A 14,305-nucleotide genomic window follows, 5' to 3' on the forward strand; every position below is an offset into this window, starting at 1 on the left:
GAGACCACTCTGTTCCTAAAGGACAAGGAAACCTTGTGTCACATTGCGCTTAGCCGCTCAGTCGTGTCTGGCTCTTTGCAACCCTTTGGATTGTAGCCCGCCAGGCTCCTCTGTCCACGGGAATTTTCAGGCACTGGAGTGGGTTGCCATTTCCTCCTCCAGGCGATCTTCCCGACCCAGGAATGGAAACTGCATGTCCTGTGTATCCCGCACTGCAGGCAGATTCTTTACCTGCTGAGTCATCAGGGAAGCCCTTAGGAAAATTTATTCATCACCAAATGAATAAACAGAGAATGAAACAGTTTCATTCTTTAACAGAGAATGAAAACGAACAGACTGAGTCTACAACTGAGATAGAAGTCCTAGTAAACCCTGAAGTTTGGAACACTGAGGTTCCGGGCTTAGACAAAGACATCTGACCAGTAGTTACCAGGCTAAGATGTGGATGAGAATATGCCTATAAAAAACAATATCCCCTAAAGCTAGAAGCCTGAAGAGGAATTTCTCCTACACTGAAGAAGTATGATGCATATGGATTATTACTGGTACCCTGTCAGTCACCATGTAATACTCTGATATTACCTATTCTTAAACCTATTGGAGACTATCAGTTTGTACAAGACCTAAGGGCTATTAGGGCTTCCCTGGTAGCTCAGAGGTTAAAGCGTCTGCCCGCAATGCGGAAAACCTGGGTTCGATCCCTGGGTCAGGAAGATCCCCTGGAGAAAGAAATGGCAACCCATTCCAGTATTCTTGGCTGGAGAATCCCATGGATGGAGGAGCCTGGTGGGGCTACAGTTCACGGGGTAGCAAAGAGTCGGACATGACTGAGTGACTTCAGTTTCACTTTCACTTTCACTTAAGGGCTATTAATGAAGCTATTGGATCCATTTATCCTTTTGTGCCTAATCCTTAATACTATCCTAACTCAAATCCTAGGGGAAGCCAATTGGTTTACTGTGTTAGATTTAAGTGAAAGTGAAAGTCACTCAGTCAAGTCTGACTCTTTGCAACCCCATGAACTATACAGTCCATGGAATTCTCCAGGAATTCTACTGGAGTGGGTAGACTTCCCCTTCTCCAGGGATTCTTCGCAACCCAGGAATCGAACTGGGGTCTCCTGCATTGCAGGCAGATTCTTTATCAACTGAGCTATCAGGCAAGACCAAAGGATGTTTTTTTCTGCATGCCCTTTGCCCAGGAAATCAATTCCTTTTTGTCCTTGAGTGGACAGGCCCAGAAACAAAAGAAACCTGACAATAAACCTGGGCTAACTTCCTCAAGGATTCAGGGACAGCCTTGAAAATGACACCTAATGGTGTCTATTAGACCTTTACTTTAGTCATACAGTGCTTTTTTAAAAAAATTAAAATATACTATGTAATTTTTTTCAGTCCAATCTTCTCTCTTAATATTACAATAGGATTTTCCTGTCTTCTAAAAAAGTTAGGTGAAAATATTTCATTTAGTGGTGGTATAACATTTTATCCTATGGATTTGCTATACTTTTCTCAACTAATTTCCTATTTCGATCCTTTTTTTTTTTTTGCCATTATCATAAATAACACTAGCTGAATGAATATCTTGTACATAAATGTAAAGTGTATTTCTTAAAAGTATGGATAAAAATAGAAACACTGAATGAAAGGTTATAGATTTATCACTTTTGAAAAACATTTCTCTATCTTGCTCCAGAAAGAAACTATGTATTACACCTAAACAACGACATGAAAATGTCTGTTACACTGCATTTTATTTACTAAGTATAATCATTCTTCAAATATTTTTGTCAGTTAAGTAAGTACATTTTTTTTTTCATTTATGTTTTAAAGAGGCTAGGTATTTTTTTCTCACATGTACTTGTCTATTAACGGCTCCTTCAGATCACTTGCCCGTGTTGATATTACTGTGGTGCTGCTGCTTAGACACTCAGGCATGTCCGACTCTTTGTGACCCCCTGGGCTGGAGCCCATCAGGCTCCTCCGTCCATGGGATCTCCCAGGCAAGAATACTGGAGTGACAGCCATTAAAAAGAATGCATTTGAATCTGTTCTAATGAGATGGATGAAACTGGAGCCCATCATACAGAGTGAAGTAAGCCAGAAAGATAAAGACCATTACAGTATACTAACACATATATATGGACTTTAGAAAGATGGTAACAATAACCCTATATGCAAAACAGAAAAAGAGACACAGATGTATAGAACAGACTTTTGGACTCTGTGGGAGAAGGCGAGGGTGGGATGTTTCAAGAGAACAGCATTGAAACATGTATATTATCTAGGGTGAAAGAGATCACCAGCCCAGGTTGGATGCATGAGACAAGTGCTCGGGCCTGGTGCAGTGGGAAGACCCAGAGGGGTCAGGTGGAGAGGAAGGTGGGAGGGGGGATCGGGATGGGGAATACATGTAAATCCATGGCTGATTCATTTCAATGTATGACAAAAACCACTACAATATTGTAAAGTAATTAGCCTCCAACTAATAAAAATAAATGAAAAAAAATGTTAAAAAGAAAAAATAAAAAAAAATAAAAAGAATACTGGAGTGAGTTGCCATTTCCTTCTCCAGGGGATCTTCCTGACCCCAGGGATCGAATCCACGTCTCCTGCTTGGCAGGTAGATTCTTTACCATGGAACCACCCTAGGAAAACAGTAATTCTGAATTGTATTTTAAAATCAGCTGGTTAAACTATTATTTATTGTACTATTTTTAAATTGTTTTGTATTAGGGATCCTCTTAATTCTAAAAGAATGCACCTGTGTTTTATAATTGTTGAGTCACGGTTAATTACTATAGGGTTGATTATACAAGTCTGCTTCCTGTGACAAACCATTTCTAAGTTTAACTGATCATACATAGTATTCTCTGAAACAAACACTCTAACAAAGGTAGTTTGCTATGGACACATAGTTTCAAGTCAACAATTTTAGAACTATTAAACTTGTCACTATTATAAGAAAACTGCCCTTCTTAGTAAATGGATGGCCAGAGGATTAACCTCATTGTGACAGAAACAAAATAAAGAGAGATTTAATTTAGATTGTATAGTAACTGATATATAAATATTCATTAACTTTCCTTATTGATCAAAAGAGGTTAAAGGTTAATCCAGTGCTTTTGCTTTTTCAAAATCACTTGGGTCAATAGTTCATAATTCTTCAGGAAAATGAACAAAAGACTCAAAAGCTTTGGGAACTCTGGTTTTAACCTAACATTTTTTCAATGCTAAATCAAACATATTTGGGCTGTTATAATTTTTTTTTTTTTAAAGATTTGGGCTTTTCTAATACTGATTTATACACATTCCCTATATTAATTACCTTAAACCTTTCTCAGAGTTGTTGAAAATTCTCGATTTGTTACTTGTTTTTAAATTTTGTTTCTGTTGAAGAAAGTTTTTAGTTACATAGGAATTTATTGATAATTTCCTGTTGTCTTCAACTGTTTTTATATGAGAATCCTTCTCCATCCATAACTAAGATAATTGCTTATTTTTTAAACTTTTAATGCCTTAAGAAAAATGCTTAGCCCTTTACTCAACTGTTCTATGAGGTGATGGAGAATATAATATATGTTTTCCTCCCTGATCTGCAATGCCAAATTTATCACATTTAAATGCCTTACAGTTTCTTGGGCCCCCTCTGGTCTATCATGTGTGTCTCTTTTTGTACCAGTACTACTCTGTTTAAATTATGGCTACCTCAAAACACATTTTTATATTGATAAGTCACCTCATCATCTGGTCATTTTTTCCCCCAAAACATTCTCAGCTAGTTCTATTAAAGGATAAACTTTAGAGTTACTATCAATTTCCTCCTTGCTCTCCAAAGACAATTACCATTGGGATTTTGCTATATTTCTAAATTAATTTGGGGTGGATTAATGTTAATTTTGTCTTCCAGTTTTAGAACGTGGTACTTTTCTCTATTCAGATGTGTGTGTGTGTGTGTGCATGCATGTGCAAATTTCATATTTGTGCAATAAAACTCACATTTCAAGGTTATTCCTAGCTACATGGTTTTTGTGACTAATTATAACCGAAGTGGTTTTTACATTATAACTTTTACCTAATTTTTACTGGGATGGTTTTAAGGATATGATTATTTTATCATTGGTTTATATTTATTTTTCCTAATTTGACCTAGTTTTTAGATAATACATTTTCAATATTAAACTATTTGTGCATTCTGGGGATATAGCATTTTTGATTATGTTTAAAATATTCATTCAATAACCTAATTGACCTCAAAAATTGAGTTAACCCCTAGAGGCTGTGTTCTTTGCAAAAATTGAAAGAGTCAAAAAACTTTTTGTGGAAGAAGATAGGAAATAATACATATATTCTATGAACAAATTCTAAGTGAAGAACAAATTATAAGAACAACAGAGATACAGTTCATTATTATTATAAATTATCACTGACATAGCTAATGCAATCTTTTCCCTTTTTCTGTATTTCTTTGTTCTTTCAAATCTTGTGTTTTTCAACTCTCTGTTGATGGAGGGACAATAGGGAAATAATAGCCTAATCTTTTCTTCTAAGCAGCACAATTTTAAAAATACAAATTTAGAGGTGCAATTCTAATTCAAACACAGCAGCTGCTTGGTTTCTTTTATATTGATTAACATGCACTCTGTTATTTAATTATCAAAGTATCCTCATGAAGCAGTACAAGTTACAGGTATTCTGTAAGGCAAGAAAGCAAGAAGCGTAGATAATTTCCAAAGATACTAGCCTAGACGCTGCACTCTCCCCACAGAAAGCTATGCCCTTCTGATGTTATGTAAAAGCTCCATGTTTACTAATATTCCCTTAAGTAGAAACACAAAGATTGTCAGTGCACCTATTTCTGGGATGTTAATGTAAGCCTACAGAATAAAAGAACAGTGGTTTAGCAACTGGCTGTTTTATCAACTCTGGCAGGACTCTTCCAACGTGGAGAGGGACACTGACATCTGGGTCCTTCCTAGAGAGACAAAGGCCAGCAAAATGCTGTACTTCCTCTCTCTCTGGGAGTCACCTTGTTACATTAGGCATCTACATCTCTGACTTAAGCACACTGGGAATTTATAATACCCATATACATGTGTGTGCTAGTGATGCTGTCTTCTCGCTTAAATCATATGAAAAGTTACAGGTAGTTATCTTCACGTTACCAGTGAGGCCAGTGACTAATTGAGAAGGCTTCAGAAGTATTCCCAAAGTCACTGAATTACCAACTGGTAGAAGTGCAATCTATTGGACCCAGGATCATCAGATTCCAGAACCCTAGGCTGCTATATCCTATCTAATTGAGCAACTTTGGTCAGCCAGCCCAAACTTTGTTTCCATTTCCCTTTTCTCTAGTCATCTCACTCTCAGTCAGGTGTGGCCACGTGAAAAATCTGGCCAAAGTGACTTAAATCAGCTACAGGATTCCTGGAGATGTATTTGCTTTCTCCACAGTGATAACCCTTCCCTGGGCCCTTTCTTCTTTTCTCTCCATTGCAATGGCCACAACTGAAATAGCCATTATGGAACCACTAGGAAAAGGCCAAGAGAACTGCAATAATTCCAGTCTTCACAGAGTTGAACTACTGAGTTGGTGGCGCATCTGCATGCCTCGGCATTTCTCTTTCTTTCACAATAATAAATTTAAGTCACTGTAATCAGGTTTTTAACTACTATCTAATTAATAAGGCCATTTAATGCCTTCCCTGTGAATATTATTTTGCCTGATAATATTATACTCTCATTTTCTTGTGCTGTATTTATCTGAGACTGTTTACTCATCCTTTATTTTTAGTATTTCTGGCCAAGTTTCATCTAGGTATGACCCAAGTAAACAGCACATAGTTTCATTTTTTAATTAATCAGAGTATTAGGTTAATTTCAATTACAAATATAAAAAATAGTAACAGCAACAGGCTATTTCAATATCACATTTAAGAAGAGAGTAATTTACGTCATCTGTAATTCACTCACTGAATATAAAATGATCTAAGAATATTTTAAAAAGAAAATCAATAGCATAGTTCTTCATGGGAAATTTGTTACCTATTAATTTTTTTCCTGATCCAAATCCTTCATAAATCCACAGGTGACCCTGACAGGCAAAGGGCACTGGTTGCTTCTGGAAGTTGATAATATCAAGGCGAATGATATGATTTACAGGGGCTAGTAATCTCCAGTGGCAGCTACAGTGCAATGAAAGAAAGTTAGAAACGATTTCTCAGCAGCATATGTTGTTATTTACTTTGTTCAGAATTTAATGCATCACTCAGTGAGTTACTGTTATTGACTGTACCTGCTTCTTTTGTGCTTAGGTGAAAGAAAATTTTAAATTATAACAGTGAAAATATTCTCTAATACTTTTGAATTTGTCAAAAGTTTTAACCAAGTTCACCCATTATGTGAATGGCTGGTCAAGCACATGTATTATTCTAAATTCTGATTGGCAATCTATAAGAGTTAATAAAGTATTCCTGTGTCAATTTGCCCTAAACTCCCCCAAATCATACACAGTTAGTTAGGACTGATACTATATAAATCTCCACTTTTGTTTCTCACTTTAAGTTTATTCTAATGTTTAATTTAGGGAAAGTTCTCTTTTTACCGTGGGATTATATGAACCACTTATTGAGTACTACTATGTGCCAGAAGGTTTTACATACATTATTTCAATCTCCAAAGCTCTTTGATAGAGATTCAGCTTTTCACTTTACCTAACAAGTGATCTCTCTTATTGAGAAAGTACAGTTTATCAGCAGGGGTAATCTCACATTCAGGTTCTGTATACTGAAGACCTCATATCAAGAATTGTCTCAAAGTCCATTCTTTAAGGAAAGCAGGTGAAAAATAATTCCTTAAAGAGATAACAAATGTTGCTGCTTGTCAAGTGATCATTCAAAAACTTTCACTGTAATAAAAATTCCTTCCTCACCTCATAGGGGTTCTGTGAAAATATCTCGGGAATTGTATGACCCCTGTTGGTTTGGTCAGAATAACATCCTCATAGGTGGCCACATGCTCTTGGTTTGAACTCTGAAGAAATTGGGTGCTTTTACTGCCCTTTGGACCTAGAAATGAAGAAGAAAAAAAATGAGGTAAAACTAATTTTTAAGAGGCTTGTTATATGCCTTTTCATCATCAGAGCTGTCAGTTTTCCTCCGTTTTAGAAAAAGTTAACAGGAGGTGGTTAGTTTCCGTAAAATTTTTCTATCTGAAATACTCAAAGGTTACAGAAAACCAGAACCTCTCTCAAATTATATTTGGCACAGCCGAGGGTCTGTGGGAGATAAAGAGGAATAACTGTAGATGATGCAGGTTCCCTACACAAGTCCATTTAAAAGGAATATTTTAAAAAAAATTTTAATTCAACTATAGCTGATTTACAATGCTGTGTTAGTGGCTGGTATACAGCAAAGTGATTCAATTATACATATATATATACACACACACACATATATACACACACACACACACACACACATATATATATATATACACACATATATATACACACACACATATTTTTTTCCCATTAATGTTTATCACAGGATACCGAATATATTCCCCTGTGCAATACAGTAGGGTCTTGCTGTTTATCTGTTTTATATATAATAGTTTGTATCTGCTAATCCCAAACTCCTAACTTTTCCTTCCCCCACCCCATCTCCCCTTTGGTAACCATAAGCTTGTTTTTTCATGTCTGTCAGTCTGTTTATGTTTTATAAGTTCATTTGTATCATAGTTTAGATTCCACATACAAATGATATCATATGATATTGTTAAAGCAATATTTATACTATAGTTCTTTAGGAAAACAAATTCCATGATATACATGCTTTTCTTTTTATTTCTCACTTAACTTTTTTCCAGGTATATCTCTGCAATGCTTTTCAGTGCCAAGGAGAGAAACTAGCTTTTGGTTACCTGTACTCGTCAAGAGTCAAAAATCACACTAATTACATGTCTGAAAATGTAATAACTCTGATTTGCATACAGTTTACATTTATAATATCAGCCTCTACTATTTATTTAGCTTGTCCTCAAAACTCATTCTAACCTTTTATTTTTATAATATCACTATAAAGGAAACTCCAATAGAGATAAAAAATTGTCCAGAGCTAATCAGCCAGCTAAGATTTAGAACCCAGATCTTTCAACGCACAAGGATAATGGTTGTAGGAAAGGCTAAATGTGGTATAAAATCACAATCATGATAAAAATATTAATACTACTTTGCAATTAATATATCATATCGCCATGTCCATGAGTCACAATTCTGAATGATGGACAAGTCAGTCAAGTTATTCACTAAGTAGTTTTTCTCTTGGATCAGACCAATATCAGATCATTTAAAAAGATTTTCCCTTCAAACATAAACTCATTCCCCACAGAAACATAACTTTTCTTACAAAACAGTGTATAAGTTTTGAAATATCCCTAAAAAGAAAAACATGGAGTATTTTAAGTTAATTTATTTATTTTAATTGGAGGCTAATTACGTCACAATATTGTGGTGGTTTCTGCCATACATTGACATGAATCAGCCACGGGTGTACATGTGTCCCCCTGTCCTGAAGACCCCCTCCCACCTCCCTCCCCCTCCCATCCCTCTGGGTTGTCTCAGAGCCCTGGCTTTGGGTGCCCGCCTCATGCATCAGACTTGCATCTGGTTATCTATTCACATATGATAACATACATGTTTTAATGCTAGTTTTAACTTTATAAGTTAGAACATACCTTGGACTCTAAAGACAATATAATTTATGCCAAAAGCACCTCGCACACTGGAATGAAATGTCACCCTCACCAGTGGTCCAGAGCTCATGAAAACCATTGGATAAAGCCTTCTTCCACATAATTTACCTAGGTTAAAAAAAAATCAAATTTGATAAAAAACAAAAACATTTTAAAAACTTTCTCTAGTCTAGGCATGGTAACTAAACTCCACTCTGCAAAGTGAGGAACAGCATTCTAGAATTCAAATGACTGACCCAAAGTCATGGACTAGGGGGTTGGGAGTCAGGAGCAGAACCTAGGTCCCAAAATTCAATACCTGTTACAGTCTGCTATGTCCCATTGCTCCCATGAAGGACAGTAGGTAGCAAGTTATTTTATCTTTAATATAAGGCTGATATGCCTTTTCTCTCCTAGGAAAATAACCTATTTATTAAAAATACATCACTGCGAAAATCCATGATGGAAACTTTTTCTACCTGAAAATTTATTCTTTCCCTACAGCCAATCTTCTTTTGATTGCTTTACTTTGAGAACCTAAATCAAACAGAATGTAAAACTATAGCCATAATTCTAAAATGATTCAGAGGGTTGATTAAGAAGGTATAAAAAGAACCCATGAGTTTCTTAGAATCAAACTCACCTACTATTAAGAATAATTCAGTGTCTTTCTGTAATAATTATTTAAATGTCATCTGCTCAGATAGCTGGTTATTCTGCACCCAATTCTATGGCATCTGTAATCCCATATGTTTTTTCTCTCCCTTCCCATCTCATTTTCCCTTAGTCCTTCTGTCTAATGTATTATATATTTTATCATATCATGTGTCCTCTTCCTCCTAGAATATATGGTGGTAAGGGCAGGGATTTTTTTGTCCATTTTGTTCACTATTGGATGCCCACAACCACGAAAAGTCAATCCTTGACCCATAGTAGGTGCTCCACATATATTTGTAGGCAGTAAGGAAGGGAAAAGATTACTTAGAGGAAGAAAAAAATCATTAGTTGGCATAATACATTAGAGTATATGATGCTGGAATACTATCTGAAGGATGAGCCAATATTTATTTGTAGCAAATAGAAATGAATGCAGCTTTTGAACAGTTGCTGGCTCCCACAGGGAAAAACACAGCATTTTCAGTGTACAAGGATACTATTCAATTTGAGTAAGAGGTAATATCTCTATCATAGCCTTATAGTTCTGCTAGCTATCATCTGAAGGACAGAACAATTTAACAGGTTTCAAGCTGACAATTTCAAATCAAAGAAATGCTAGGTTGAAAAATTATAGGGTTTTCACAGTTAATCTACAACAAAGTCAAGCATGGTTTTCAGTAGGTAACAATGAAAAAGGCAAGTGTCAGTCACTCAGTCTTGTCCTATTCTTTGCAACCCCATGGACTACAGCCCACCAAGCTCCTCTGTCCAAGGAATTTTCCAGGCAAGAATACTGGAGTGGGTTGCCATTCCTTTCTCTAGGGATCTTCCCCATCCAGGGATCGAACCCCAGGCTCCTGCACTGTAGGCAGATTCTTTACTGCTTGAGCCACCAGGGAATCCTGTTTTTTCCAGACATCATTTATTTCTATACGAGAGCCTGGTATGTGATAAAGTGAAGTGAAGTGAAGTCGCTCAGTCATGTCCGACTCTTTGCGAACCCATGGACTGCATAGTCCATGGAATTCTCCAGGCCAGAATATTGGAGTGGGTAGCCTTTCCCTTCTCCAGGGGATCTTCCCAACCCAGGGATAGAACCCAGGTCTCCCACATTGCAGGCAGATTCTTTACCAGCTGAGCCACAAGGGAAGCTCAAGAATACTGGAGCGGGTAGCCTATCCCTTCTCCAGTGGATCTTCCCGACCCAGGAATCGAAGCGGGGTCTCCTGCATTGCAGGTGGATTCTTTACCAACTGAGCTATGAGAGAAGCCCTGGTATATTATAAAGATATATATAAATTCAGGAAGTCATTTTTTCTAAAAAAGGAATCAGTCATAAGATCATTTTACCATATGAGAGGGGTTCCCTGGTCTCTCAGCAATAAAGAATCTACCTGCAATGCAGGAGACCTGGGTTTGATCCCTGGGTTAGGAAGATGCCCTGGAGAAAAGAATGGGTGCTCACCCCAGTATTCTTACCTAGAGAATTGCATGGACAGAAGAGACTGGTGGGCTGCAGTCCATGGGGTCTCAAAGAGTCAGACACAACTGAGCGACTAACATTAACACAACACTAGCACCATATAAGAAAATATATTTCAGGAGGATTAAGCTTTTTTAATTAAAAATTTCTGACCTTAGTTGGGAAATTAATTTTGAAAAATAAAAGCAATGAGATAAATCAAAGATGAAAATACATAGAAATATATTTAAATCAATAAATTTAAAAATATTTATATCAACATACAAAGACACAAAATTTAAAGGCAAATGACAACCTTATAAATAAGTACTTGTAATTTATGACAAAGGAAAAATTGTTTTATATAATTTTATATATATATATACACACACACACATATATATAGCCCTTATAAACCAATAATATGATCAATACTCAAATTTAAAAATAATGGTAGTAACAAGGAATTAGAAAATGCAGATAGCTAACAAATACATGGAAAAAAATTACCCCCATTAATGATTTAAAAAAGTAAAAGTGCTTATTAAATTGATAATATCAGATTAAAGGCATGGTGAAAGAGGCTCTTATTATTGCTAAAAGTCTTTCTGAATAATTTGGTAGTATGGATTCATGCAAAACAAATGTTCTGAGTCTCTATTATTTCAATTTGGGAAAATATGGGAGGGGAAGAAAATAGCCGGATCCCTGCTCTCATGGCACTTTCATTTTGGTCAGGTAAATGAAGATGATTTCAAATAGAGACCACTGCTACACATGAAATAACAGCAGAATATAATAGAAAAAGATCATGAGAAGGAAAGGTTGATGGTCCTTTAGACTTAGAATGTCTATTTGAGGAGGTAACCTTTCAGTCAGTCAGTCATTTACTAAATGCCTTCTGTGTATCCAGGACTGTTCTAAACACGGGATTCCTGACATGAAGAGACAAGTTTCAGTCCTTGAGAAGCTCAAGTTAATAGAGAAGACACAGGCATGAAAACATGAAACAACATCGTAGGTTAGAAGACAATAATGCCAAGAGAAGGGCCATTAAGAATTACAGAGGTGGGAGGTGATGCAATTCACATCAATCAGGTAGGCCTCATTAAGAAAGTGTGCTCTCTGTGGAGAAAAGGGAACTCTTGTACACTGTTGGTGGGAATGTAAATTGGTACAGCCACTGTGGAAAATAGTATTAGGTTTCTCAAAAAACTAAAAATGGAACTACCGTATGACCCAACAATTCCACTCCTGGGGTATATATCCAAAAAAATCAAAAACACAAGTTCAAAAAGACACACGCACCCCAAAGTACATAGCACATTACTTACACTTGCCAAAATATAGAAGCATCTAAGCATCCATTAACAGATGAATGGATAAAGAAGATGTGATACACACACACATAAAGGAACACTACTCAGTCATTTAAAAAGAACAAAACTTTGCCATTTGCAGCAACATGGATAGACTTGAAAGGCATTGTGCTAAGTGAAATAAGTTAGGCAAAGACAAATACTTGTATGATACCACTTATATGTGGAATTTTAAAAACTCCACAACTAGTTAATATAACAAAAAAAGCAGACTCACAGATATGAGAACAAACTAGTGGTTACCAGTGGGGAAGGGGGAGGAGCCAAAGAGGGATGGGGGAGGGGGCACCAACTGTTCGGGTGTAAGACAGGCTCAAGGATGTATTGTTTCATAACAACTGTAAATTGAAAGTAATCTTTAAAATTGTATTAAAAATGTCAAATAAAAAAATGAAAGCACATTCTAGTCAAGACTTGACTGGCCGGAGAAGAGCTCTTTGAAGAGCTGGGAGAGGTAGATGGACAAGGGCCTTGACAGCGGAGTGTGATGGGCTCAGGGAGTGGGAGGCAAATGTCATGCTATGCATTCTGGACCTCACCGCGGCTACAAGGAGACCTCAAGCCATTTCAATCAGGGTGGATGGGGAGGTGATCTGATCATAGGGGGAAAATGTGCAGTGGACAGGCCAGTTAATGGTCTCCTCTGCAGTCTAAATGAGACAGTATTTCTAAAGAAAGAATCTTTAAATAAATGGTTGTGTCTTCTAAGTCAATAATTCAATCTCCCCGAAGTTTTCCAAAGAAAACAATCTCAACCTCAAAGCACTTCCCTGGTCTCCATACACTCCTGAATCAAGCATGTACATCTGCGTGTCAACCACACACACTCACAGTAACAACATAAACTTTTCTGTCCAGGTGTCCCCATCAACCAAATTATTTCCAGCGCCTTCCCACCTCCTGCTGTGTGCATGCTGTTACTTCAGTCATGTTTGACTCTTTGTGACCCCAAGAACTATAGCCCACCAGGCTCCTCTGTCCAAGGGATTCTCCAGGCAAGAATACTAGAGTGGATTGCCATGTCCTCCTCCCAGGGATCTTCCTGACCCAGGGGTCAAATCCACATCTCTTATGTCTCCTGCACTGGCAGGCAGGTTCTTTACCACTACCGCCATTCCCCTTTACTGAGAGCTAAAAACCCTGTATTATACCTACACAAACAAGAGTTGGCAAGTTTGTTTTGCTAAACAAAATAGGTTTGCCCATACATGAAATGACAGTTGGTATGTTATTAGCAAACTTTTCAATTCCACCATTTTAAAAACCTTTAATGCATTTTCCTGTATTTTAAAATTCAACACTCTATGTCCTACATGATTTTAATTATCTTAATCCCTCCTTGGTCATATACATACTTCTGGCATTCTGGTATGGTTCTGCTATGCTTGAAGATGGGCTCACTTGCCTTTTTTTTCTTCTAAATACACATACATGCAAACACACCCACTCAACCTTTAGTATACCTGTTTTGAAAATTCAAACTTGAAAATATTACACATGTCTAAACATAAAGGCATAAAAATATGCCTATATTACATGAATCAACATTTCAGAGGTATTATTACCAAGTTTAACTCTCCCTTTGAACTTAAGCTGCTTACACAGGAAATGCACACATATAAATGCCCCTAAGGCTTACCTGACATCCTTCTCTCACTGTGGTTTTCTTCATAAATAATCAGAGCTGAATCTTGACACATATGAGACCCAGGGAGTAACAGATACTCAACCGTAAGTTTTGCAATACTGCTTGGTGAAACTCGGAGCACCCAAGAACATTCCAGTTTTCCTCTATAATCCAGTGGATATCTTGGAGACGAAAAAAAGCCTCTAGGCTCTTCTAACTCCACTTCAGAGTAACAGCCTATGATTCAGAACACAGAGATACCACTGTCCAACTCAAATAAGACAAAGAAAAGCGAGATTCTATCATACATTTGAATAATTTAGGCTTGCAAAAAGAAAAATAAAACTTAATTATCATCAGTTATAAGTTCTTAGATAAAATGATCATCCCATTTAATGTGTCCTAGTTTTGTGAAATGAGACTGTAAAAGTAGAATTTAAATAATAAT

The 14,305-nt window shown here is 36.7% G+C and overlaps 1 protein-coding gene across 1 annotated transcript in view; it reads right to left on the reverse strand.

The window, feature by feature from the left end:
• The window catches only part of OVCH1 (ovochymase 1), a 66,732-nt gene that overhangs the window by 2,238 nt on the left and 50,189 nt on the right, over window positions 1-14,305 (reverse strand). The window contains exons 14-17 of the mRNA XM_070453069.1: window positions 13,870-14,094; window positions 8,736-8,861; window positions 6,931-7,066; window positions 6,045-6,184 (exon numbers count right to left, since the gene is read on the reverse strand). Of these exons, the coding sequence (XP_070309170.1) occupies window positions 6,045-6,184; window positions 6,931-7,066; window positions 8,736-8,861; window positions 13,870-14,094 (627 nt within the window). The remainder of the gene's footprint in view (window positions 1-6,044; window positions 6,185-6,930; window positions 7,067-8,735; window positions 8,862-13,869; window positions 14,095-14,305) is intronic.

This window comes from Odocoileus virginianus, chromosome 23 (assembly GCF_023699985.2).
Source record: "Odocoileus virginianus isolate 20LAN1187 ecotype Illinois chromosome 23, Ovbor_1.2, whole genome shotgun sequence".
NCBI lineage: Eukaryota > Metazoa > Chordata > Mammalia > Artiodactyla > Cervidae > Odocoileus > Odocoileus virginianus.